Genomic DNA, 27,791 nt, shown 5'->3' with positions numbered 1-27,791 from the left:
TGCCAGAGCGGTACCTATTTATCTACTTGCACTTTGATGTGCTTTCGAACTGCTAGGTTGGCAGGAGGAGGGACCAAGCAACGGAAGCTCACCTCATTGTGGGGATTCAAACTGCCAACCTTCTGATCGGCGAGTCCTAGGCTCTGTGGTTTAATCCACAGCACCACCCGTGTCCCGTTTATCAGGGTTAGGGTATCTTAAAAAGAGAGGCATGGAGCAGTCTGGAGATACAAAAGATAGCTCGTTACTGAGAAGGGGCTTATCTATGGACATTAACCTAAATTTGCAAGGTGATTAGAGGCGTTACCTGGATCAGTTAGGACACCAGGTGCTGGGGGATTAATTAGCCTCATGTACACCTGCTCATGTTTGTGTTTTGCATTGTCCAATTGCTTACCATTATCTTTTCAAGGTCAGTGTTACCTTACCATGATCAGGTTTATACTACACCTGTTACCTCTGATTTGTCACAATGATAGGTGTACTCATTGCTCTCATCAAGCTAGATCACACAAACACATAGCCTTGGGGGCATGTACAAAGTTCCAGCTGAACTGATCTTCTCAGCAACAACAGCCCAACTTAAGTCAACATAGTTATCTTGCACCCCAGCATTAGAATTCAGCTCCTGAGGATCTCGCTCAAAATTGGATGTGTCATGATGAGCTATTATCTGAAGAGATGAATGTGCCTCTATGCCAGCCTGGCTCTCCCATCTGCTCAGATAGGTGAAGCATCCTCTTAGGCAAGATTTGTTTTTCTGATCTAAGATGTATTATTGGCACAAAATGCCTTTCAGTTGTGTCATAGCTCAAGCCTGCAGCGCTTACACAAGTAAGTAGGCTGCCTTTGGCTCCTGTTGAGATGAGGTTGGCAAGATCAAGCCCCTCATATTTGGTTCTCATTCCCACTGCTCTCTCCTGCAGTTGGGAAGCAATCAGCTGAAATGTTGCGTGTTGCGTGTGTGGTAGAATAGACGTATCCATCAAGCGTGCATGATGTCATACCAGGGAGGAGTTTGCTTCTCTTACTTAAGGTTATTGGGGGCAGGGTGTGTGTGTGTTGGAAGTTGCTCACAAACATCGTTGTGATTTAATTAGAAAGCAACTAATCATCATGCGTTTGCATTTGTAGTTCTGTCTTAATGCCAAACGATACAAAGTGAGGAATGAAGTGGCATAGAGAGAGCATTTCTTATTGGCTGGGCTACAGAATGAGCACATGCAGTTTGATAGGTCATTCCTATGGCCGAGCACGCCCGAACCATGGTTTTGTTCATAAATGTGGAATTCTGCTGACACAGGTGCTGTGCTCCCCAAGCTGCTTGGGACAGCCTCACTGCCTTCAGTTCAGATACCAAAACAAAATGTAGACTGCAGCTGTAGCTCCACTTGTGTAATCTAAAGTTGGACGGTGCAGCAGAGAAACGAGTATTACAGGGAAAGTATTTCAATAATCAAATGTTCTTTTCCTGAATAAGGCTCTTTACTCTCCCCCTTTACTATCTGTCACCTTTGGTTAGGCAGCTCATCTCCCCAATCATCACTTCCTTACTTTTCCTTTTATTCCATAAACAGACTAACATACTATTATTTCAGAAGAAGGGTGCAAAAACGAGCTTTCCTCCCCTTTTTTTGCTTAGTGCTAAGTGATGTTTATCTTGTTTATAGCAGTGGTTAGTAAATTGTTCTATTTCTCCTGTAATAGTATTGTGCTTCATGTGAGAACCAGCTCCTGATGCATAGCTTTCTCAACACAGGCACAGAGAGGGAGAAAATGTGACGGTTTGGATGTCAGACCATAGGATTCTACTTTGTGGACAGACAGTAAGCAAGAGAAATGCCTTCCTTCTCAGTGATGCTATGCATTGGTATTCCCTTTGCAATAGTTATTCGTGGTGAATGCAAACAGGCTATCCAGAAAGACAATAGGGGATGGAACCATACAGAATCCAAACGCTGTGATTTGCCACATGCCATTGCTGCTCTGCCTTTACCAGCTAGGATCCTCTTGCCAGTAGTTTAGATCCTCTGGTACAGCTCCTCAGTGGATCACTTCTGCAACCTAAGTTTTAGTTCTCAGCCAAGACTGAAGGCCTTATTCCCAAGAATACCATTATAATACCAACTTGATGGGACCAATGAAAGTCATAAGGAATCACCAGATTCCATAGATTTGTTGCATTCCAATGTCTATTCTGTAGCTACTGTGCACTTACTTTAGCCCATGTTCTTTTTCTTTTTTGCATCATGGCAACTGCCAATAATCTTATTTTGCTCCTCAGGTACTTCTTCATCCCATTGTTAGTCTACTTGGGAATTAGTCATGCCATACACCCAAAGACTGGGCATGCTGTGTTAAGGATTTACTCAAGCAATCAGTGAAGACATGCCCCAATCATAGTTTAGTTTTTGTCCCACAAGCCCCAATCAAAGTCAAGTGTATGGTATGATATGGTATGGTATGGTATGGTATGGTATACAGTCCGTGAAGAATGGCTGTGGTGGTGATCTTGTTGTGAAGGGTAGGCATATTGCTCTTCACTCCTTCCAAAAATAAATCAGGATAAAAGAGTACTCCAGATTTGGAGAGGAGAAGTACACCATTGTTAATTAAATAGAAGACGCTCACATAAACTCCGCAAACAGTGGGGTATTGATATAGGGGGAAAGGAACCATTGCCAAGGATGATGATTGTTTTAAAGACTAGTTAAGAGCTTGTGTGCTGGAGTGGTAGAGCAAGGGAGTGCTCAGACTAAAATTGTCATCTAAAACTTCTGAAGAGACACAAATTGGCAATCATAGGGAAGCAGTGAGTTGTGTCATTGGCACTTTTTATAACACAGGCAATGCCAAACAGGTGCCTATGACTACTTTCATGAATATATTCTACACAGCAGTCACAATTGATATAGGGAAGAGATACGTCCTTGCAACAGAAGTGCAACACGGATAAGAAAGTGAGGCTGGACTGTGCACCACCGATGGGAAACGATCATGTGTTCATTCTGTTAAAAATAGATAGTCATCTAGAAATTCTCTAAGGCTGCAATCCAGTGCACACTTATGCATGGGAAAGCCTGACTGAACACAGTGAAACTTGTTGTTGTTTAGTCGTGTCCGACTCTTCGTGACCCCATGGACCAGAGCACGCCAGGCACTCCTGTCTTCCACTGCCTCCTGCAGTTTGGTCAAACTCATGCTGGTAGCTTCAAGAACACTGTCCAACAATCTCACCCTCTGTCGTCCCCTTCTCCTTGTGCCCTCCATCTTTCCCAACATCAGGGTCTTTTCCAGGGAGTCTTCTCTTCTCATGAGGTGGCCAAAGTACTGGAGTCTCAGCTTCAGGATCTGTCCTTCCAGTGAGCACTCAGGGCTGATTTCCTTAAGAATGGATACGTTTGATCTTCTTGCAGTACATGGGACTCTCAAGAGTCTCCTCCAGCACCATAATTCAAAAGCATCAATTCTTCGGCGATCAGCCTTCTTTATGGTCCAGCTCTCACTTCCATACATCACTACGGGGAAAACCATGGCTTTAACTATATGGAAACTTACTTACTTCCATGTAAACATGCATAGGGTCAGGCTTCATGACCACACTTCTGGTACTGATGAATAATACAATAATAATAATAATAATAATAATAATAATAATAATAATAATAATTTATTTATTTATACCCTGCCCATCTGGCTGGGTTTTCCCAGCCACTCTGGGTGGCTTCCAACAGAACACTAAAATACAATAACCTATTAAACATTAAAAGCTTCCCTAAACAGGGCTGCCTTCAAATGTCTTCTAAAAGTTTGGTAGTTATTTTTCTCTTTGACATCTGGTGGGAGGGCGTTTCACAGGGCGGGTGCCACTACCAAGAAGGCCCTCTGCCTGGTTCCCTGTAACTTGGCTTCTCGTAGCGAGGGAACCGCCAGAAGGCCCTCGGCGCTGGACCTCAGTGTCCGGGCAGAACAATGGGGGCGGAGACGCTCCTTCAGGTATACTGGACCGAGGCCATTTAGGGCTTTCAAGGTCAGCACCAACACTTCGAATTGTTCTCAGAAACGTACTGGGAGCCAGTGTAGGTCTTTCAAGACCGGTGTTATATGGTCTCGGCGGCCGCTCCCAGTCACCAGTCTAGCTGCCGCATTCTGGATTAGTTGTAGTTTCCGGGTCACCTTCAAAGGTAGTCCCACATAGAGCGCATTGCAGTAGTCCAAGTGAGAGATAACCAGAGCATGTACCACTCTGGCGAAACAGTTTGCAGGCAGATAGGGTCTCAGCCTGCGTACCAAATGGAGCTGATAAACAGCTGCCCTGGACACAGAATTGACCTGTGCGTCCATGGACAGCTGTGAGTCCAAAATGACTCCCAGGCTGTGCACCTGGTCCTTCAGGGACACAGTTACCCCATTCAGGACCAGGGAGTCCTCCATACCTGCCTGCCTCCTGTCCCCCAAAAACAGTACTTCTGTCTTGTCAGGATTCAACCTCAATCTGTTAGCCGCCATCCATCCTCCAACCGCCTCCAGACACTCACACAGGACCTTCTCCGCCTTCATTGGTTCCGATTTGAAAGAGAGGTAGAGTTGGGTATCATCTGGATACTGATGGTTTATTGACTGTAATTCCTGCATTGTAGGGGGTTGGGCTAGATGACACCTGGGGATCCCTTCCAACTCTGTTCTTCTGATGGACCTGTCTAGTCCTCAGGGTTGTTGATTTTAAAGATCTGGTCTAAACCTGACTCGCAGTTGCCTGGCCTTGGCCCTCAATGCTTCCCTAAAAGAAAAGGAAAGCAGCTTTGGGACTGGAATAGCAGGAGGAAAGGGGATACTTAGCCCTTTCCCTTCCTGCCATTTATTTGTTTCATAGGAACCCTCTTAATTATTTTTCTTCCATTAAGGAGAAGATACAGCCCCCATCTTTTCCTTCACCATTTGGAAAGCAGATTGGGGGTGATGTTGAGTAGAAAAGTGGAAGGAAGTGGAAGGGTTAAGCAGTCCTTTCCCTAATCCATTCCTCTGCTCTGCTTACATCTGCCTGAGGCTGCTTTTCATTTAAAAAAACAACCACCACACAAACCACTAGGGGAAAGAGGCACACAACTACATGTCACGTGCAGTTTGGCCCTGCGATTCTAACATCTCATGGGGATATTTCTAATTAAACCTTTCCCCTTCTGGAAAGTGTGTCTTATCAAATATGTGCACTTATAAATAAATATATGATGCAGCTCAGCATGGTGCAGGTGTGGGATGTAACTCTCAATTTGCCTTCAGGTTCTACAGCATTCATTTCAGGGTTTTTTTAAAAAAAAGAATCCTGCATTTTGGGACACAATTTGTTTTTCCCTCTGTTTGTTTCTAGCATCTATGGGAAAGTTTCACAAGAAAAAATGCTTTACATTACACTACTCTACAAAAGGTGCTGTCTGGGGCTCCTCAAGGTCCTTGGCTGTCTGTTCCTCAAGGTCCTTGGAGGATTCTGTGCCTGGTACCAGGTCAGGGCTAGGCATGGCACAACCTGGGTGAGCATTTACCCCAACGCCAACATCTCTTTCCTGAGCAGCCATTGCTGCTTCAGACACCAGTAGTTTATATGTGAAGTTAAGACTTCTTTGCTCCAGGGTGCATAATGTTATACATGCTTACGTTGAATCACATTTGCCATTTTAATGCCCATTCACCCAGTTTGAAGAAATCATTTGGGGGCTCCTCGTTATCCCACCCTGAGCAATTTGGTGTCATCAGCAAACTCAGCCACCTCACTGCTCACCTCCAACTTCAGATAATTTAAAAACCAGCACTGGTCCATATAAAAGCACTTGTTCCAATTAGGCAAAAGCTTCAGATTTCACACATTTCAAGATTTTGTGACAGTTATCACCTCAAACATGCCAAACTGCATTAAAAATGTTTTAATGTAAAACACATTTAGACATACATACATTTAGAGATAAAGGTATCTTGTAACTACTAAGCTTACTTGGATCTTTCAATGGAATCTGGGTTGTTGTTTGTTTTTTAAGTTCAAGTCCCTATCCACATGCTTATTGATACTCCCAATGAACTTTAAAAGGATAGTTAGGCAGGAACAAAGTCTGCCTTCTACCACTAAGCCATAGTGCTTCCCCTCTTAACAGCTTCTCCTCAAGACTGCATCTCCTTCTTGGCTCTCATCATTTCCCACTGGTTAGCCTGCACTCCCAACACTGCATATTTTTGAGGTAGTATCCGTCATAGCTTGTCTTCTCTGGATTCTCTGCCATGCTCTTGCACCCAAATTTATATGTATCTGAAGAAGAGGTGCTGACTGGTGATGCATCCTTCAATACAAGGGATGCGTTCTTTGGTAACAGAAAGCTTGTTCTTTTGTGTTCTGCTCAGTTATAGTATTTCTGTGCGTTCTCAGGAATTTGATGCCACAGATGTATGGTTTTGTTATGAACCAGTGCACAGAATTTGGGTTACTGTGGTGCAGATTTTGATTTATCGACTTCACGCAACCAAGAGAACTGATGCTTGCAATTCACTCTCATCTCTCCGTCCAGCTGTGGACAAGTCCCGGCACCACAGGACACCATCCTACTGCCATATCTTATCATTATAGAATGATAACAGTGTAAAAAGGAGACATTAAGCTGTCTTTTCCTTCAAGGCCACTAGTGAACTCAACACTTGGAAAAAGTTGAAGGAAATTTTTGGCACTACTCTTGTTATTTGTTGCTCATTGTGCATGTGGCTGGTGCCTGAGGAAAAGAGTGATTCATAATCTTGAACCTGTCTAAGAGGGATTGAAAAAGAAAAAGAAAAAGGGGTGGCTAACATGTTCCACTCTAGAAGTTGCTGGACTACAGCTCCCATAATCCTTGACCATTGGCCATGCAGGCTGGAGCTGAAAGCTGTTTGAGTCCTGAAGCAGCTGAAGATCCAAGGATCCCAGCCCTGATATAAATGAGCTGTTTCTCGTACAACTTGCAGGCTGCAACAATAATGCATTAAGGAATCCAATTGTTTCCCATCATTGCATTGGTAACAGATTGACTCTAGGCCTGTTTCCCCACTAGAGAGAACAGAGCCTATTACATTGTATGAGCATTAAAGCCTCTCCTACTGCTTCCAAGCCAAACTCTCTTGCCCTCTCCATGTCATGGAAGAGTCTTTGTAGATCTTGGCTACACAAAGAAAGCAACCCATGTGTTTCCTTCCACTCTTGTTCTGCGGAGTCTAAAATTCTCACAGATGAAATATCATTCAAACATCCACACAAGCATCTCACTGTGGGAAGAGTCTTGATGTATTTTTTTTAGTGCTGCAGCACTGAATGCAGATGTACATTTCACAAGGAACCTGGATATCTTGTTCATCACAATCCACTTCAGAACTTTTCATGAAAATCAGCATCTTCTGAAAAGCGGAACAACTGTTACTAATTTTTTTTTTAACCAACAATTAAATAGATATATATAATGCATTTTCTTTTAGCCCAGTGTTCTTTCCCTTTTCACCACCTAATTTCTTGTTCCTGTCTTGCCCCCACACTCCCTTCCTCCTTTTGCCATTCTGTATCTTGTTCAGAAAGATTTTCATGTCAGCTGGAGCAAAGAGTTTGGACACTGTTTTATCTGTGTAAAAAAGAAACAATGGGATCGGAAACCCAATAAGAACTATCCCATTTGCAAATCAAAATGAGATCTAAAGAATCACTCTGTTTGAAAGCTTGCTGCACAGAAATTTAAATTCATGTGTTCTACTTTATTTGCTTTCTTAGCAAGCTTCTGCAATGGAAGAAGTGATGTATTGCAATATAGCTCTTGTGCAACTCCTAGGCATTTCAGAGGGATTCATACTACAGGTCTAGTGGATTGTGCCCAAGGTATTATTCATTTAATGCAGGATTTTAAGATGCTTTTCAGAATAAAAACCCTCACATGGTAGCCTACAATTTATAAAACAATTCATGAAAAATAAATAGAACAAAATCCAACAATGATTTAAAACACCATAAATTGACAGCAGATAAAAGCCAATTACAGCCAAGATTAAAGGTGTAAGAAATACACTCCGTAGCATCATCCTAAAACAATCAAGAATATGCAAGATGGTTTTAAAGCTTCCTTAATAACCTGAATAGCAGCATCAGTGGTGCATAAACAGGTAAAGAATGCTATAAACCTGGGACCTTTACCTCACCTGGAGAGAATGAATAAGCTTAAAGATGTGGTGTTGCATATTTCACTTCTATTTATAGTTATAGATACTAACTATACTATTTATAGTTATAGATTCAGCCTCCTTGTGGAATGGGAACCTTGGGAAACACTTTGAAAACCATTAATGCTTCCTGGAAGGAACCATGGTTCATATCCCACAGGGATAGTTCTTCAAAAGGCACACCTAGGAGAGAGAGAGAAGGAGATGCAACTGAGATTTTCACATAACTAACATTGTGATCTGAAGCCACGTGAATTCCAGCTTGGTATGGACAACACCAGCCTTTTGAAACCCAGTTGCCTCCAGAGTTGTTTTTTCTTCTCTGGGTTGCAACTCCTGCCATTCCTGACCATTGCCCATGCTGGCTAGGACTGTTGGGAGTTGGAGTTCAACAAGTCTGGAGAGCCACCAGGTTGGAGAAGGCTGGTTGATATAGAGTAGTAGCAGCAGCTCTCAAACAGATGCCTTGTGCAACTGTACCTGGAAACACCAGGGATTGAAACAGAGAACTTTTCCATGCAGAGCTTGTGCTCTGCAACAAAGGTATGCCACCTCCTTTTTCTTTTGTAAAGAATATACTGTGTGTGGCAAATTACAGATAATGGGGCCAGGTTCAAATGTGTCAGCAGAGGCTTTAAATATATATATTGTAACATAAAGCACCGTGAGTGAGTGTGTGTGTGTGTGCAGTAGCAGCCAGTGTGGTTGAGCAGAGCTATGGAGCTGCTTTCTTGACACCAGCATCTTACCTGGAGGAAGATGAGCTGGGGCAAGGTAACCTGGAAGAAGATGAGGTGGGGCAAGGTTGGGGCTGTGTGGAGGCAGCAGCATGAACACCTGATTGTCTCTGAAAGTGCACTAACACAGCCCTGATCTTGCCGCCGCAGCCTCTGTAGTGGCTAGTGCTGGGAGTGGGTTTCCTTGGCTGTGTCCCATCACATCAGCTGCTACTGTGTGTATGTATATTTTTTCAAGCAAGAATACATACCATGCAGGAGTATACATGGCATAAAGTTCAAACAGCTGACATACATTATATGTGTTAGAGAGTTCTACTGTGGCTTCTACTTACGATATTCTGGCTCCTGTCTATGCATTCCAATCTTGACCCATAGACAGTGCTTCAAGTGAATGGGCAACCACCAACACAGAGAGTCCTGCTGGGAACTTTGACACCATCCTGCTTCTATTTGTTTTTCTTTCTCCTCTCGCATCTCCATTACACCTAGTGTTTATACAAAAGAATACATTCACACACACAAGAAAGAAAATGTAACGCCCACAGTATATTCTTTTTTAAAAAAAAAATTGCATCGTATCACATAGAGACAGGTTCTCTTACGTTCATCTTGAGTTGTGAACACTTTGCACTGTCTTCCATCCTTCCTTGCAGGGCTCTGGCCGATATCCTCCGGCAGCAGGGACCAATCCCCATAGCACACTGTGAAAGAGAGACTATCTCGGCTATAGATACCTCCCCCAAAGACAACACACCAATCAGAACATCCTCCAAAAATCACTATACGCCGGTGCGCACCTCCAAGAGCAACCCAGGTAAGTGTTGCGCTTCTTCAGTACTTATAAAATCACACTCTGGTGATTTTATTGGGGGGAAATGAGTCAAGATGGAGGCTTAGTGCCTGAGGATTCTATGGAGCAGCAGCAATGGCTTGCATTTGAAAGTGCTTTTGTGACTACACTTTAAGAGATGCAAATACATTTGTTAATGGACTTATTGAGACATGTTTAAATGCTCGGTGAAGGTATAAGGTGAAAACAATGGCATTTTGCAGCAATGGACTACAATAATGAGCTGTTACAATAGAAAAGAATAATAACAATAAACAAACAAATGAAATCTGACAAAAATATGTGGGTGGGAAGACTACAAAGGGCAAGTGAATTGTGACATAAGCTTTCAGTCTTAAAACATGACCCAAATCCTCATCTGAGCACTGGAATCTTCTGCTAACTCCACTACCCACCTCCTGGGAAATAAGACATACTTTGTATTATCCATTATATGAACTGTTACAGTCATAATGGGATACTATGTAGAGCGAGATGCCCCAATTCAGTCACAAGTGATTGAATATGACACAGGAGTCATTGGGTAAAGCCTTCCTGCCTCTGGTTATTTGAGAGGTCAAAGCAGGTGACCTTAAAAGGGTAATAGCTCCACAAGGTGCTGAGGCAGCTCGTCTCTTTTGCCACTGCAAACTGCAGATTCCCAGCACAACACACAGGTAGTGTGACTGGGCCTGTCTTGGGCATCATTTCCTCTCTTTACCTTATTGATAGCATCCCAAGGGATCTTCCTTCTGTTGAGGCAAAAGGTAAAAGAGGGGTTTCAGCAGAGAAGTGGAAGAGGGGAGGGAATACTGAAGCCATCTGTATCTGCAACACCTCCCGAGCTCTTTTCTCCTCTATGGGATTCCAGATCTTTGTAGTTCCATGGGGGGGGGGTTAGAACAGAAAAGACTCAGATGAATGGGGGGGGGGGGGTTCAGTGAGGAAATGTGGGCGAGGGAATGGTTAAGCGCTTCTCTCCCACAGTTCTCCTTCTGAATCTGCTTTTCACTTAACAGAAGCAGCCACCAACTTAAATATATGTATTTGCATGTAATGTGAGGATCATCATGACTATGAGGCAGGACTGCCAGATATTTAATAGAAGATGCTCTAAGTGCATTTTGATAGAAGAAAAATGAGGCGAGAACTGCAAGTTTAAGTTAGGTGGCATACGTTGCTTTGTAAAAGAAGGCTGATCTCTGGCAGAAAAGTATCATAGAATGATGAATCGTAGAACTGTGGAGGATGATCTAGTCCAACCCCCGCGCAATGCAGCAATTGCAACACACAGTCCCCCAACCTATTTGAAACTAGCCCAGACCCTGCCTAACTTTGCAAATGTGCTAGCAGTTTTATTGTTGCACCACTAGGGAGAGCTTTTGATGGGACAAGCTCTTCCAGTAGGTGAAGAATGAGACTGATATGGGTGCAAGGATGGATGGGAAACCTGCAGGAAAGTATGGCATGAAAAGAAACATATCAGCAACAGCAACAACAACAACCATATCTTTCTGTATAAAGATAGTTGCACAGTCCTGCCAATTCTGACCAACCAATTTAAAAGATGTGCCCCTTTCTAACAAACTCCCACTCGTTCACAGTGCAGAACAGGCAAGGAAAACAAAATACCCCCCCAAAAAAAAACCCAAGTGTTTTTTATATTAAGAAAATCATACTGAAGCCTTATGTAACCAGCTGATCTTAGGGCTAATCAAGACTTCATTTTGTGCCATGTTTTCTATGCACATCTCTGGGGTTTCAAGGTTCATGTCCAAGCACTGCGACAAAGGGGAAAAAACCCACCACTCAGACATGGACCTGGAAATCCTGGATGAGCCCTTACACTGTGTCCTGATGGGGAGCGCATTGTGAACAGGCAAAGAGGCTCAGCCAAGGACAGTGTGAGTTTAAGTAACCTGCCAAGCCCCACTCCATGCCTGTGTACTAACTGTTGAGATTTCCATTCCACCTTAAGGAGCAGACATGTGGAACTGTTGCATGTCACATGTCTGTTTACATTCCAGCACAGCTTTCTGGGAACTTCCGTTGTGTATAGTTTTTGCTTTTTCCTGTTCTCTCTGAGAAGACGAGAGAGAGAGAGAGAGAGAGACAACATGGTTCTTTGTCCTGATTTATGATTAATAAATCTGTAGTTGTAGTATGCTTCCACAAGCCTCATGCCTAAACTGTGTGCGCAGTTCTCTCTGCTGATAGTGTGCCCTGGCTCTGAAGCCCGGGTCGCTGATTTACGTCAGAGCAGAGGCCGATGGTCTTCGCAGTGGGACGGCTGGAAGGAGATAGCCCAGCTGGGGCTAGCCAGCTAGCCTCCCGACCCTCTGCATGCCAACACTAACATGCCCTCTTCACACTACGCCTGATAGGCTTCACCTCCATCTGGGGCCCCTGCAAAACTGCTCCTACCTGAACCCTCTGTGGCAAGCAAGGGAGCAGACTTCTGGTTCTAAGGCAGAATGTAATCTATAGCTGTGCCTATAATCTATAACCGCAGAACCTAGAGAAAGAATTGGGCAAAAGCCAACGTTTCCTGCATTTTTTCCTCCCTAGCTAGTATGCCGGGCAGGTAAAGGAGATGTTTAGCCACTATAAGTTAAGAAACCACTTCAGCACCACCAGTTCATTACCAGATAACTGCAGCATTAAGTGGTGCCCCACATGTGTGAATTAGTTGTTCCAGCTCACCTATCACAGACAGAGATTCCACATCCTCTTAAACCACAAGGCTCTCGGCTGAAGTTGATGTATGTATGCATGCATTCAGCTGTGGCTGATTTGTACAGAGGAATCAAGTTATGCACAAGCATGTGTGAATGTCTTGAGCTCCCAATCCCCTGCCTATAAAAATGCAGTGGTGGTACTGCAGGGGCAGGCTGTTGGGAGGAAAGAGGAAATTAGTTCAGTCGAATAATAATAATAATAATAATAATAATAATAATAATAATAATAATGAGGAAATTTGTCACTGCAGATTATCTGCGACATACACTTAGCAAATGAGGAAGCTGCCTCACACTGTTGGCCCATCTAGCCCAGTATTGTCGACACGGACTGGCAGCAGCTTCCCAGGCTTCCGTACAGGGGATTTCTTTACCTGGAGATGCTTGGAATTGAACCAAGGACCTTTTGCATGCAAAGCACATGTTCTGCTATTGAACTATGGCCCTTACCAAATTCTGATGGAATTTAAATGCTAAGAGCCAGTTTGGTTGCAGGAAGAAATGTGGGTTTAGTGGAGTCCTGGGCTTCGACTCAGTACTGACAAAACTCTCACTTCATCAGGAGCCATCAGCAAAGAAAAAGAGGCTGCGGTTTAAGATAGTTTCCTCATTCATCTGCAGAGTTTGCATTGTGTTAGGAGATATGGCTGCTGAAACTATTGTTTCAGTGACAGCAGTTTTGAAACAAAAAGATGTGTTCAAAAAAGGGCTTTTGCAAATATCCCTATTTCTTGCCTCACAAAGCAAAAGTGACATATTTGCTGATATGGATAAGTATTCTAAATAAAGCAATAGGCTTCTAAGTTGTTACTCTGGATCTAAAGAGAAAGAGCGAAAGAAAGATCTCTCAATTAATGGAAACGGTGAATAATAGACCATAGTTTTGTATTTTGGAAGAGAAAATGGGAACAATGTGGTCCAACAGCAACCACCAGGGAATTGCGAAAATCATATTTCTTCTGGAGGTGCTCTGAATATGCAGTGCCATGGTTTGGGGAGCTAGAAATATCTACAGAGGAAACATAATGTAATCTCTGCTATAGATTGCAAAGGCAGCAGCATGCCTAACATACGGATGTCAGCAATGGGTCTCCTTTGAGGAAGTGGTTCCTCCTCTCTGCATGGCCATCCAGGGAATTCACCATTTGCTGTTGTGAGTTAGATGTAAAACACGGTATGCCTAAGATTACAAGAAATCTCCCTAATTGCTCTATCTATCAGTATTCCTTTGGCGCCATCACAGAGATGCTAATTGTTCAATCTCTGCATTAAAGCTCTGTCTCTTATGTTTTTGAGCTTAAGGTACTGTTTCCTGCTATGCCTTCTCTGTGTGGTGGGCAGTTCAAGGCAAACTCAGAAAAAAAGGAGAGAGGTATAATATTATGAATGACTTGTTATTTGTACAGTTCAAAGCACACACTATTTCAGTCATCCTTATTGGGTGCTCTGGTGAGCCAGAATGTCAGTGGGCCCTCTGGTGTCCTCAGAACCTTGTCCTTAACCTTGTTGTCCTCTGGAGCTAGTTCTGGATTAGCAGGGTGGAAGACCGATGCTGAAGCACAGTAGCTTGCTTACATCTACTTAGTGAGCCCAAGCCTGAGGTGCGGTTGGCTATGGGTTTGTGGTGGAGCACATGCATTCCATATTCAAGGTCCCAGGTTTAGTCCCTGGAAATGAGCAGGTAGCTGGTGATTTGAAAGATTTCAGCCTGGGAACACCTGGATAGCTGGTGCAAGTCAGAGTAAGGAATAGTGGGTCGGGTGGACAAACGGCGTGTCCTGATAAAAGGTAGCTTCCTATGTCCCATCAAGATTTGAACTAAAGATATCCTGGCACATACCTCTGTGTGTTCTTAACTACCTGGACTAGTTGTAGGGAAGGGATATGGAGATTCAGGACATCTTTGCAATCATCTGTATATTTGCAAAATATAAAGACTAAGCATTTACTGTGGAGCTGCAGAGTCAGCACCAAATGCAGAGCAACATCAGTTCAGCCCCTCCAAAATCTGAACCAGCTGTTAGCACAGTGAAATCCAAGCTGCCTCTTTTAGCTTTATCTCTTTCCCTCTGGTCAGGCAAAATGGCAAGCATGAATGACTCAAGATATGTTCCAGATGTTTAGAAACAATTGGGGTTGTTGTTTTCTGCTGTGGTCAGATTGTTACCAAAAGTCAAACCATATATGACAGGACAGGATGCCTGATAGCAATATGGACAGGGGAGATGACAGAGTTCAGTGAGATATCAGAGAGACCACTTGCCTACCATATTGTGCAGCAATCAGGTGGACTCGTAGAGTTAAGCAGCCATGGTCATTCCTCCTGGGAAAAGAATGTTTAAACTCCACAGAAGACAACTGCCAGGTTCTTTTCAAATGGACCTCATGCCAAATTAATACCCAAGATTATGAATTCTGTTCACAGAGTTTGCAATAAGCCGAGGATTGCTGCAGACTTTTGGAGAAGGGTTGCTCAGGCAGACAGTTCCTCCTCCCATCAAACAGGGAAATTATTGATCTGGGTTTTCAAATATTCATCAGAGGCAGAGCTGGCTCTGCCATTAGGCAGGCTGTGGCAGCTGCCTCAGGCAGCAGCCCCACAAACACCCTGCCACTGGCGCAGAAGTGGAGCCGGCCCAAATAGCGTGGGAATCTTGTTGAGCTCACAAATACCCATACATCCTGCAGAGAGACCACTGGGTGGTAAGTACTAAGATTTTAAAAGGCTAGCACTGCTCTTACACTTAGAATTGCAGTGCAGATCAGCAGCTGCCCTTTGATTGTACAAGAATACCTGCTACCTCTTTTGTAGGGCAGGTTAGGTATATTTCCTCCTTTGGCCAGGGAGTTTGTGGTGAGCATCTACTCTGCACTGCACTCAGGAGTTTAGGTAGTAATATATTCAAGCTTTAGCAGTTAGTCCTCGCTGGTGGGGTCAGTGCAGGTAAAGAGGGTAGTATAATTTTAAGAAAAGTGGTAAGCACCCCAAGGCATCAGATGAGTGGCAATGGGGGTTTCCATAGACCAGATTCTCAAGTCCAATGTGCTTAGGGGAAAGGGACTGCCTTGGGAATGGCTCAACTCACTCACTCAAGGCTAAGGGGTTTTGAACTGTGACGATGACAGGACTCCTTCAGTGTAGCAGATGTAGCTGGGAAGGATAGGTGCTATGGCTGATGGGAAAATTCCATACGCAAGCACAAGCCAAATAGCCAACCCCAATGGGGATTGAAATTTAGGTCTAAATAGGGTTCTTGCCTCTATGCAGCTACATCTGTGGCCCTTATATATCACCCAAATGCTCCTTCAGACTACAGAACCTTTTAAGGCAGTGTAGCACCACCTGGGTGAAACAGAAAGCTTTGCTTCTCCTTCATGGCTGGGATTAAGCTGACCTTATTATCCCATAACATTCCTTAAAACATCCTTTAAAAAGTGTTCAGCAGCAACAACAAACAACAACAGACCTTTGGAAGGAAACTCTAGATTTCCTAGGAGAAGTTCAATACCAATAATGGAATTAGCCATTTAAAGATTTGTAAACATGGAGAACCTGGTTTGCTTCACCATTCCCAAGAAACAATTTCCCCTTCCAGTTTATGTGCTACCGTGGCAAAAGTGGTTCAATGAGCAGGTGCCTTCTGCACCTTTGTGTCTGAACAACCTATTGATGCAAATTCGGCTTTGAATGCAGCAAGCTACACAGGTTAGTCCACTGATTAGCTAGATATAGCTGGGAAGGCTTTTAATAAGACATTTAAGTCAGGAAGCTTCCAATGTAAACACACACAAAGTGCTGTTTTCAGCAACTCCTTCTACCTGGGGGCATATTTTGATCTCAGTCTGCATGCAAAACGAGAGTGGAACATGCCCTCAATCTTTCTCTTTTCCTTACCTTAAAAAAAAACTTTAACAAATGTGTCCAGCCAATTTCAGAGTTCGGCAGCATGGGAAACATTTCACCTTTCAATCCTCCTTACACAGATGTGAAAAGATTTTGAAGTCAAGGCCAGCTGCCTCTGGGTTGGCAGATGAAAGAAGAGAACTATTTTGGTTAGAGTTTTTCTGACCCATGCAGAGAACATCTCAAAGTCACAAGTAGTTGGTGTCTAAATAGTCCAAGACCAAGTTTGGAATCTCCCAAACTGATGAAATATAAATAAATCAGTAGATCTACATTAATCTAATCTATCCATCTGTCTACACAATCCTGTAGGCTCTTTTTTAAAGGTGGCACAAGTTTGTTTCATGAGTTTGTGAGAGTTCACTGTTCTTGCACACTCTTCAATGCACACTCTTTTGTGGGAGCCTGAGTGGATGATGAACCTCCCCCACACTCCTCCTCCTCCTCCTCCTCCTCCTCCTCCTCCTCTTCTTCTTCTTCTTAATTTGTTGTACATTTTCCATTTTTCTGTTTCCAGAAACGGATTTTTTTGTGCAGACTTCCCAACCTTACCTTCCGTGGCATTCATAGCAAACCTGACTTTTGCTGCATATCAGTTTGTTATTCCACCCTAGTTTTCCTCCTTCTGGTCTTTCGCTGTGTTTAACTGTTGTTTGTAGAATTACCCCTACTTGTAGGTTGATTTTTGGTATCAGATTTTTTTAATATATTCGGCCAAAGCTGTCCCATTCACCCTTTTGCTTTTTTGATATTCCATCTTGATTTCCTATTTTAGCTGTAAGATTTGCGAGTTCTGCAAATTCTGTTAGTTTGTGCAGCCATTGTTCTTTACCCCTCCCCCAACACTTCTATTCATACCTTCTTTCTGTGTGTCTTCATGTATGTGAATCTCACTTGCATAGTCTGGGGGCATCCTCCTTAGGCATGGGAGAACCCGCCGCTGTCTGTGTATGCAGAATTTTCTTATGATTCGGTAGCAGTTGAAAAGAGCAGATGTTAAGTAGGTGCAAGCCCTACCAGATGACTCTTGTGTGAGTTTGAACTGTGGTCTAGGCAACCCCTTGGGCAACCTTGAGAAGTAATTTTTTAAAAGATACAATAAGTAGAAAACAGAGATGTGGCTAGTGCTCCACATATCCTGCAAAGTAACACAGAGAGATAAAGACTGCAGACTGTACAAACTCATTGTGGAGCAAGTCATCTGGCAGGGATAACAGCAATACATGTCTAGTTGGTTGGTTTTCTAAAGGAAAAATGCCTAGGAAATAATAGAGAAGAGGGACTGAGCTCCTAGTGGGTGGGTGTGGAAACATTTAATTCTGATTCAGAGAAAACAGAAATGTACTCCGTTCACTATTTATTTAAGGCATGTGCTATACCACTTAATTATTTCCATTCCTAAATTGTGCATATAAAAGCAATCCACAGAAAATGAAACAAAACAACAACAAAAATTCATCATAAAACCAAACCCTACCCCAAAATGCCTGCTGGGACAAGAAAGCCTTAATCATGATCTTGAAGTTCAGCAAGGGGTGTGTGTGTGTCTGTCTAATCTCAGCTAGCAGGGAGTTCCACAGGCTGGGGCCACGATGCCTCACCAAATGCACTGCTCCTAGTAGTTAACATTTAACAGAAAGCACAGGAGAGCAGGCCAGGAACGGCTCCTCAGAGCTTCTCCTTGGTGGCAAATGGTGTGTTCCGCAGTGCGCATGGAAATGAATATTTTCTTGTTGAAGTGACAGGCTCCGTATCCAATAATAAGTGTTTAATTGAGGCAAATTGGAAGTGGTGCCTGTGCAAAAATGCAGGTACATTATTAATACATAAGTGCTTGCATACTCAGATAATCTGCTAATTCGGGCATAGCTAGCTGCATAGGAGTCTACCTCGCTTTCAGTTTCATGCCAAAGAGCAGAGCTGGAAGTGTGATACACAAGGCAGCATGGATTTGTTTGTCCCTCCTCAGTTCAGCCTATGAAGCCCTCAGAGCTCGACATCCCCTGCATCTTGTGTGCAGACAGCTGGGGTAAATTCTGCGCTGCTCTGCTGGAAGCGGGTGTTCAAAATGAGCAGAACTTGAGATGCCTCCCCACCAAAATAAAATAAAATAAATGTAGGAGGATGTATGGTGCGTATCTTCTCCCTGATGCTTTGCCATTCTGGGCTGCCTCAGTGTAAGAGGCATGCTGTAGCTGCTCCCATTTTGAAAAACTACTTGACATGACCCCATTGGCTTTGCAAATGCCCCCAAGCCTGACCACGCGTCCTTTCCGCAGTCTCTCTTTTGCAGCCTGTGGGCTGAGGGGTATGCGGCCAGCCGAAGTCCACCTAGGAAGGCGTTTAGCATTCCATCTGCAGAGTGTGGTCCCAAAGCTGCGAAGCCTGGCATCACGACTCTTATCGTCCACAATGATATCAGGAAATTGTGAGTTACTATGGTAACAATATCTTCTTTTTTTATATAAAAAAGAGAGACTAATAAAAGTAGCAAGAGGGTGAGCAAGAGGATTAAGAATATAGATTTCCTTTGAAACAAAACATCACAGCAAAACTCAGCTGGCTCTGTGCAATACAGCGGACTGGAGAGAGCACAGGAGGCGAATGGGCTTCGCTGGCAAAGGGAGGGAAGGAAGGAGGAGGGAGGTGCGTCGTAGGGAAAGAAGAAGAACGCTTAATGTAAAAGGGAGCCTTTGAGACAAAAAAGGGGGCTTGTTTTCAGCTCAGTGATAATATTATGTGGTGGACAGAGAGATGTAGAGAGAGGGGGGTGTACAGCGCTCCCACCGGTGTGGAGCTGCTCTCTGCTCGCTCACTGCACAGAGTGATCCTTTCCACGCAGACTTGCAGAAGAAGAGAGCTTGTGCATGTGCATCATAGGCTCAAGGTGTCAGGACCAGATGTTAATCTCAGTGTTGCCACCCCAGGAGTGACTATGAAGGAACCCACACTCTCCAGCAAGAAGCCGGAAGAGCACAGGAAACGAATAAAGGGGAAAGTGAAAGGTTTGGCCCAAAAGCTGTGAGCCCAGTCTTTTGTGCCGACCCAAGGCACTTTGCTACAATAAGCTGAACATCAAATGATGCCAGCTGCCTCCCTCTGTGCTAGGGCCATAGTGATTTACTTCGCTATTCAGACATCAATTCCTGCCTCAATCATCCCCCTAAATTTTTCCGCCTGAAGCATTCTGTTTCATCTTGCTGCGTGACAGAGGCGGCCCTGCAAGCCAGGGCTGTGACTCCACCACTGCATTGAATGAGTATGGAACTTGACCCTAGGCCCCTCATTTGACATTTGGGAATCTTAGTTTTCTTTAAAAACAACAACACAGAAGCAATTTTCTAGCTCTGTTGACTATGCTGATAGACAAGAGTGTGGAGGCAATGTCTGGTGGAATATCAGAATTGACAGTGCAGTGCTGGAGTGGCTATTGGCAGGGCAGGAGAGCAAGGCTGGCCCTATAATTTCCACATGATTGTCAGAGACAGAATGAAGTCTTTGTCGGGGGGGGGGAGCTTCTCTTATTTGCATATGTATATATTTTGCAGAATTCTGCTTTCTTGTGATTTGTTTGTTTAAGCGGATAGTATTCACAGACTTTTCTCTAGTATTAAAAGTCAGCTTGTGTATTTCTTTCTTTTGTTTATTCGCTATAAAGAATCACAGTGTGTTTGAAGAAACCACCAGGAGAGTATATCTTTGCAGGGAAGACTTGTGAAGGAGTTTAGTCCCAATGGGGGTTGTGGATGCCACCCCACTAAACAAAAAGCAAATGCCACTGGAAAGTTGAGAGCTCAGAAGCTCTTGATGTATAAAGTGCCCACTATTCCTTCTTTCTTGGTTCCTGTCTCCTTTAACGACAGAAACCCTGAGGCCTCCCCGCACCATTTTGCGGTAGCTTTCTCACAAGTGAGGCAGCCAGAAGGCGAGAGTTATGGCTCTGTAGGACAGGCTGAACTCTGAGCTGCAACTAAACTGCATGCCTTTTGGTCTGTGGGTTTTGCAGAGGAGGCTGGGTGTCTCTGCCAGGTCTTGTAGGAATAGTTCTAATCTGTATTCATAGTAACACACTGTTTATGCACCACCTGCTCTAGAGCCCTTATGGCTTTTCTAGCTTCAGCTTGAGTACGTAGGCTGTGAAATGCACTATGTGTGTGTATGTGCCAGCCCCTCCTTCACCAGAATAGGAAGGCATTGGTGGTGATGGCAATCAGAAGCTGGTCATGCAGGAAAAACAGGGGCAGGAGCAGTCTGGAGGACAAAGGAAACGGCATCTCTCTCTCTCTCCCATCCTATCCTCACATACAGAATAAAAGTTGACAGCGACCTGTAGCCTACTTCTCTTGTTCAGACATCCCACTGTAGGCTGTGCAATTAGATCTTCCCGAGGTTCTTCCTGATTGCAGGGCTTGAAGGGAAATGATAATGAAATTAGTCTTGACTGCTTTCAGAAACCTAGATGGTTGCTTGTTATTTCTGCCGATCCGGCAGCCCGAATTTGGTCACTGGCATCACCAGTTGAATGCCTAACAACAGGGAGTGCAATTGAATGAGCTTAATATAGCTTAATTTGCAGGATTAGTAGGATAGGTGGTGTTTCATTCATTCGTTATAAGTGTTGGATTCCCCCCCCCCATTCTGCCTTTCAATCGTGTTCCCTAGCAATTTGTATAAAAATGACAATAAAACAATCAAGATATGAATGCAAACAGCATGCACGCTGTGGATCTTACTCAAGATTTAAGCAGGGTACATTGAAAGGTGGGTGGGACCCTTTATTAATTCCCTGTAATGGGTGCAGTTGAGAAAGAACTCAGCGTGGTCTGAAGTCCCTTCCTCTGCGTACCACATCTGGTCACTGGTGACATCACAATACATGACTCATTTACCAAGACCTGAGAACTTGGGCTAGAAATGCCTCTGCGCCAGCCATCTTGACCATTGGGAAATATCTATGCTTCCTTCTTAGGACCATGGATTCATTATAGAATGCACAGATCTTTTCTTTTCTTTAAAAAATGCTGTTTCCCCACAGTGCTCTATTCATCTGCTGAAAGTCTCAACCTTGATGTTGCGAAAGTGTCTGGGTAGGCCTTTAGAAGAAACACAACATTGAGGTGGAGCAAATCCAAGTGACTTTTCCATAGGACTTTGACCAGGCTTCTTGGGCCCTAAATTATTTCCCAAGCAACCTGCGCAGCTTTAACAAGATGTACTCAGGGTTCAAGGGACATGGGTGGTGCTGTGGGTTAAACCACAGAGCCTAGGACTTGCCAATCAGAAGGTCGGTGGTTCGAATCCTGGTGACGGGGGTGAGCTCCCGTTGCTCGGTCCCAGCTCCTGCCAACCTAGCAGTTTGAAAGCATGTCAAAGTGCAAGTAGATAAATAGGTACCGCTCCGGCGGGAAGGTAAACAGCGTTTCCGTGCACTGCTCTGGTTCACCAGAAGTGGCTTAGTCATGCTGGCCACATGACCCAGAAGCTGTACGCTGGCTCCCTCGGCCAATAAAGTGAGATGAGCGCCGCAACCCCAGAGTCGGCCACGACTGGACCTAATGGTCAGGGGTCCCTTTACCTTTACCTTTACTCAGGATGCATGTTCACAAACACTTACACACTCCCCACATACCATTGTATGCATGCTTATGGATGTACTGAGTGTTCATAAAGACAGTTCATATTTTACACAGTGAGCGTGTTTATAATGCACACGCCAGCGCTTGCAGCAGTAAATGCAGCAAAGTGTTAAGTGGAGATTCCTAAATGAGCAGGAGACACATGTCAGGAAACTGCAGCCAATCCGGAATCCCCAGCATGTTTCCACTGCTGCTTGTCCCTGAATATTTTCAAATATACATCTGTGCTTCACGATTTTATGCTGTTTACGGCTCCAAACACCTGGGTACATGTGACAAGCATTGGCTCTGTGCCACTATGGGGATTGCTAGTATAGAATTAGGGGTGGCAAACTGATTTTGTTTTAAGCAGGGGTAAATTATACATGACTGCACTCTTGTATATGTGCTGCTCAAGTCACCTTTCATTGGGCACATTTCTAATTTCTCCTTCTCTTCATCTAACCCACTTTTTCTACCCTCCCCCTTCATAACAACTATGCTATTTCTTCTGTTTCCTCTCTACTCCCACATCATGACCTAATTCCCTTTCCTCATAACAATTGTTTGCTTAGGGCTGCTTTCCTGCTGTAAGAGGCCATCTCTGATTTGTCGGATACCAGATGCCCAGTGCTGGGAGATCTGCCTGTCCAGTGGAGGACTTAAAGAGGGGGTTCTAGGCTGTGTTTTGTGTGTGGCTTCTGGTTTTGAGCAAATCCAAGGCACAGGGGAAAAAAACCCACCCCAACTATGTCCCTTTTGGTATGCACTGAGCTACCTCTCCCGTGACATTGCCAGGGTTTGACCCTGAGTATATTCATTTGGCACGGTCTCTGCCCAACATCCTCTCCGTCATTTTAGAGCAAGTACGTAATTTGGGCTGGTGCTTCAATTGGAATCTGATAGGAGATGGAGTGGGGGCCGGGCATCTCTTACATGTCATTTCTCTAACGGTGACATGCTGGCTTTATCCAGCTTGTGATAACCCCCGGGCTAGGCACCAGGAACAGAATAGTCTCTCTATTCATTGATGTTTTCAGTTTGCTGCATTTTCCAGTTCAGATACTGTAGGCTGAGATCTCCGGTGCAGCTAATTATGCAGCATGTGTGTAAATGGAATGCATTGGCGGGGGGCAAAATTCCTAAGCCTTTGGCCCCCATGCTGAATTCTTTGGCACACACCCCCCCATACTGAGAGCTGCAACCACTCTTTTGCTCCCCCCCTAAGCCTCTTCTGCTTCTACACCTCTCCCCTAAAGCTCACCCATCACTTCTCCCACCCCAGCACACATAGAGTTCCCCTCCATCCTTCCCCATCGCACCTCACACAGACTGTCCTGTAGCCATGCCCTCCCCTCTCTCTTCTCCTGTTGTGCATATGACTGGGAGGGAGGAGGGCAAAGTTAAGGGCAAGTTTTCTTCTTGGACTGTCTCGTCCTTGAAATGTCAGGGAACGAAAAGATTGAGAGCTGCTGGTAGGTATTGTGTCACAGTTTGGTCACTCGTGGAATAGATCCTGCCTGCAGGAAATGTGCAGCCCCAGAAAAGATGGCTTATCCTGAGGACCAGCATGCGCGGAAGATGGGAGCTAGATTCAGGGAAATTATGTTTTTTCTGAGTAGGAGGAGGCTCTGGAAAAAGCCTTTGCTTTTAACTTCCCTGCCTGGCATATCTGCTGTTTAGAAATTACAGAGAATTTCTTGAGAAACGGTGAATTAATTATACTGTGGTTGCTCTGCTTGCTTGTTCACTCACTGTAGATTTTGCCTTTGCTTATCTGCTCCGGAGTTCTGATTTCATAAGAGTGGAAGTGACTGCGACTGAGTTCTGGAGATAAGGGATAGATGTTTGGTGGCTGAACACTGCACAGCAGGCAATCAGATGCCAGGGACATCAGGCAAGGCAAAGCCAGCACTGACCACCCCACTCCCCCCCCCCAAAAAAAAGAAAGCCTAGCAAAGCTAATCCCTAATACTGAGTTTGAAAATGAGCTAAAATAAGTTTCTGCAACTATCCAAGTTAAAATATTTTCCGGACATAGGATGCTGGCCAACTCACAGGGTGGGGGCATGGAGAGAGACTTCAGGTTAAGCCTCTAGCCCAGCATATGGGATGCAGGGCAAAGAGTTCAGGGCAGTCCCTCAGAACAGACTTCATGGGTTAGGAAGACTCAGATTCAGGATGAGCTTTAAGCAAAAATAAATAAATTGCATTCACAACAGAAGGGCTATTCTAGTGCATGCTGGTCCAAAGGACTCCAAAAAAGAGAGAGAGAGAACTTGCAGAGCATGTTACATAGGAAGCTTCTGCCCTTGCACTTATCCTTTCATTGAAGTGTGTGTTTGCATGCGTAGGTGCATTTCTAAGCAGGGCAAAAGTGTTTGCCTATTCAGAGTGAGGGCATGAATCATTGACCACACTCTGAATTGGTTTTGTGACACTGTTGCATAGATAAATCAGATTACCTGCATGGCATGACACCGTAATGCTACTGCTAACGAAAACCATTACTGTGTGGGATCACCCATGCAGAGTAAGGATTGAAAGTATTGCCCTCACTCTGACCTGACTTTTCTGACATAATCCCATGGCCCTTTTGATTGGTTACAGGGCATTTTAAGTGATCCCTGCTTGGGTGGGATCAAGTTGCCAGCAAGAAGGCAATTTTTTTTTTTAGAAGGAAAAATGACACTTCAACAGTTGCCAACAAACAATAAAAATATGGGCGGGGGACCATGAAAATGGTTGGCACAGTCAGGTTCTCTGGGAACACTGAAAGGCCCCCATGACCTCCTTTCATCCTCCCCCTTCATATTTAACACGGCCCTATATAAAACTAAGATATGGACCAAGCAGTCTACCCTAACTGGATATGTGTGCGTGAAAAAGAGAAGTTGATCTCTTGTACTTGAGAGTGCTTCATGTCCCAGATAAAACAGCTGGGCAACATCTCCATCCTAACCAAATAGGGCTGCTTCATTGATCCAACCTATGGCAATGGAGCCCCAAACTGAGACAGAGCCAGTGAAATGTAAATGTAAAATCTGGGTCCCAGCAATTGGACACAGTTGGGTGAATCTGAGGCATGATTCATATGGCACAGTCTGCTTGTCATCTCCAGCACCTTGTTCTTATCCTTCTCTGGTAACATTTACATGGCTGAATCACATGGGGACATTAACACACTGGTCCCAGATTGAGGGAAATTGGGGTGCAAGTGCTGGCCCACATACCTACAATATCCTAGCAACTACAAATGATTCAGCCATCCAAAAAAACACACAAAGCAAAAAAAAACCCCACAGAACCACAGTCAGAGGGAGCCTTCCAGGCCATCTACAGCAACCCACTGGGGTGGAATCTACACACATATAAAAAATAATAATTCTGAAAATGATTTTTTAAAAAAAGCATTTTAAAAAATGCATTGAATTTTCCATAAGGCTAACCATTGCCACCTAGTGTCACATTGTATATTGCACTTAAAACACACTTAAAATCTTTTATTTGCAGCTGTAGAGCTGAGTCCTGGGCTCATGGCAGGAAGTCCATAGCTAGATCGTTCCCAACGGATCGTTCCCAACAGATGGCTGCATGGCCTCTGCTTGAATGGTTCTAATGTCAAACCATTAAGAGGTTTTCTCCTAATGTTCACCCAAAATCTATCCTCCTGGGATTTCAGTGGTGGCTGGTGCACCTTGGGATGGGTGGGGTAGAAAGCAGGGAGACCAGCAGCAAGCGGAGCCAGAGCCAATGGTGGGCAAAGCCACTTGATTCTAGGTTTGCCCTTCTCCTCCTCCCTGCTGAGATGTAGCACTGAGACTGAGGAAGAGGGACCTGGCAGCTCTGGACTGGTTTTGAGTAAGAAAGCAAATAGGTAGAGGCTGGCTGAGGGCAAAGTGAGATTGTTGAGGGCAGTGTCCCATTCCCCCCTGCAGGCTAGATTCCACTCTGTAACTGAAGCCCATTAGACCTAGTCTTGCCTTGTGGGACAGCCCTAGGCGTGACACTCCGCTAGCATAGAAACCAGGCCTGAATAGTAGGGCAGGGAAGGGGGCAGGATTTCAATTCACTGCAGAATTTGGAACAAACCTCTCTAATCTGCATTTGATGAACCATGCTTAGATTGGAGCTCAGGCATGTGGATTAAATAGCATGCCCACAAACCTTTCCAGAGCACACTGTCAGTCCAATTTCCTTTTGGATGCGATGGGTCCAAGGCCTTCTTCCCTGGTTCTGTCTTTCTTAAAACAGTACTTTATAGCTGATTTTAGTACTTTATAGCTGATTTGCTACAAACAAACAATCTATCAATCGAAAACCTTTGAGTGAAAAGCCCTTGGAAGTGGTGGTACATTATAACATGCCATTCCTTCCTGTGTAATTGTAGAGAGAATCATATGGCTGCCTCCACAGGTACATGTTACCCTTTATGCAGGAAGGGATAGCATGTCTGTAACACACTGCCATTTTTAAAAGAAAGAAAGAGACCACCTTGTAAATTCTCCTAAAATAATTAAAATACAGTAGTACCTCAGGTTAAGAACTTAATTCGTTCCGGAGGTCCGTTCTTAACCTGAAACTGTTCTTAACCTGAAGCACCACTTTAGCTAATGGGGGCCTGCCACTGCACTGCTGCCGTGCGATTTCTGTTCTCATCCTGAAGCAAAGTTCTTAACCCGAGGTACTATTTCTGGGTTAGCGGAGTCTGTAACCTGAAGCGTATGTAACCTGAAGCATAAGTAACCCGAGGTACCACTGTATGTTGAAGGCATGCAGATTTGAAAGATTCACACAGACTTGCCAGTCCGCTCATATGAAAAGGACATGAACTGGATCAAGGCTGTTTCCATCCATCCCTAGATTAGGGTGCCATATGACTCATAATGAATCTGTGAGTTCACCACAGGAAGCAAATTTTCATTTCTCTCATAGAATCATAGAATCATAGAATCATAGAATCATAGAGTTGGAAGAGACCACAAGGGCCATCGAGTCCAACCCCCTGCCAAGCAGGAAACACCATCAGAGCACTCCTGACATATGGTTGTCAAGCCTCTGCTTAAAGACCTCCAAAGTAGGAGACTCCACCACACTCCTTGGCAGCAAATTCCACTGTCGAACAGCTCTTACTGTCAGGAAGTTCTTCCTAATGTTTAGGTGGAATCTTCTTTCTTGTAGTTTGGATCCATTGCTCCGTGTCCGCTTCTCTGGAGCAGCAGAAAACAACCTTTCTCCCTCCTCTATATGACATCCTTTTATATATTTGAACATGGCTATCATATCACCCCTTAACCTCCTCTTCTCCAGGCTAAACATGCCCAGCTCCCTTAACCGTTCCTCATAAGGCATCGTTTCCAGGCCTTTGACCATTTTGGTTGCCCTCCTCTGGACACGTTCCAGTTTGTCAGTGTCCTTCTTGAATTGTGGTGCCCAGAACTGGACACAGTACTCCAGGTGAGGTCTGACCAGAGCAGAATACAGTGGCACTATTACTTCCCTTGATCTAGAGGCTATACTCCTATTGATGCAGCCCAGAATTGCATTGGCTTTTTTAGCTGCTGCGTCACACTGTTGGCTCATGTCAAGTTTGTGGTCAACCAAGACTCCTAGATCCTTTTCACATGTACTGCTCTCAAGCCAGGTGTCCCCCATCTTGTATTTGTGCCTCTCATTTTTTTTGCCCAAGTGCAATACTTTACATTTCTCCCTGTTAAAATTCATCTTGTTTTTGCCCAGTTCTCTAATCTG

The 27,791-nt window shown here is 44.3% G+C and overlaps 1 protein-coding gene and 2 long non-coding RNA genes across 9 annotated transcripts in view; 1 reads left to right on the top strand and 2 right to left on the bottom strand.

Annotated features, from left to right (window-relative positions):
• Window positions 1–27,791, top strand: part of SHISA6 (shisa family member 6) — a 267,634-nt gene that overhangs the window by 11,368 nt on the left and 228,475 nt on the right. For all 7 annotated transcript variants that reach the window (XM_081184485.1, XM_081184483.1, XM_081184480.1 and 4 more), the window contains exon 3: window positions 9,608–9,768. In XM_081184485.1, the coding sequence (XP_081040611.1) occupies window positions 9,608–9,768 (161 nt within the window). The remainder of the gene's footprint in view (window positions 1–9,607; window positions 9,769–27,791) is intronic.
• On the bottom strand, window positions 8,229–10,628 carry LOC308581812. Its single transcript, XR_014005301.1, has 4 exons — window positions 10,505–10,628; window positions 9,557–9,655; window positions 9,287–9,439; window positions 8,229–8,397 (listed from the first exon to the last, which is right to left on the bottom strand). It is a non-coding gene; the product is annotated as an uncharacterized lncRNA (long non-coding RNA).
• On the bottom strand, window positions 20,048–21,243 carry LOC308581815. The gene is made up of 2 exons (XR_014005304.1): window positions 21,159–21,243; window positions 20,048–20,833 (listed from the first exon to the last, which is right to left on the bottom strand). It is a non-coding gene; the product is annotated as an uncharacterized lncRNA (long non-coding RNA).

Source organism: Podarcis bocagei (genome assembly GCF_964188305.1).
Source record: "Podarcis bocagei genome assembly, chromosome: 2".
In the NCBI taxonomy this organism is placed as follows: Eukaryota; Metazoa; Chordata; class Lepidosauria; order Squamata; family Lacertidae; genus Podarcis; species Podarcis bocagei.
The sequence above is the reverse complement of the archived record's forward strand: the minus strand, read 5'-3'. Positions and strand labels throughout refer to the sequence as shown.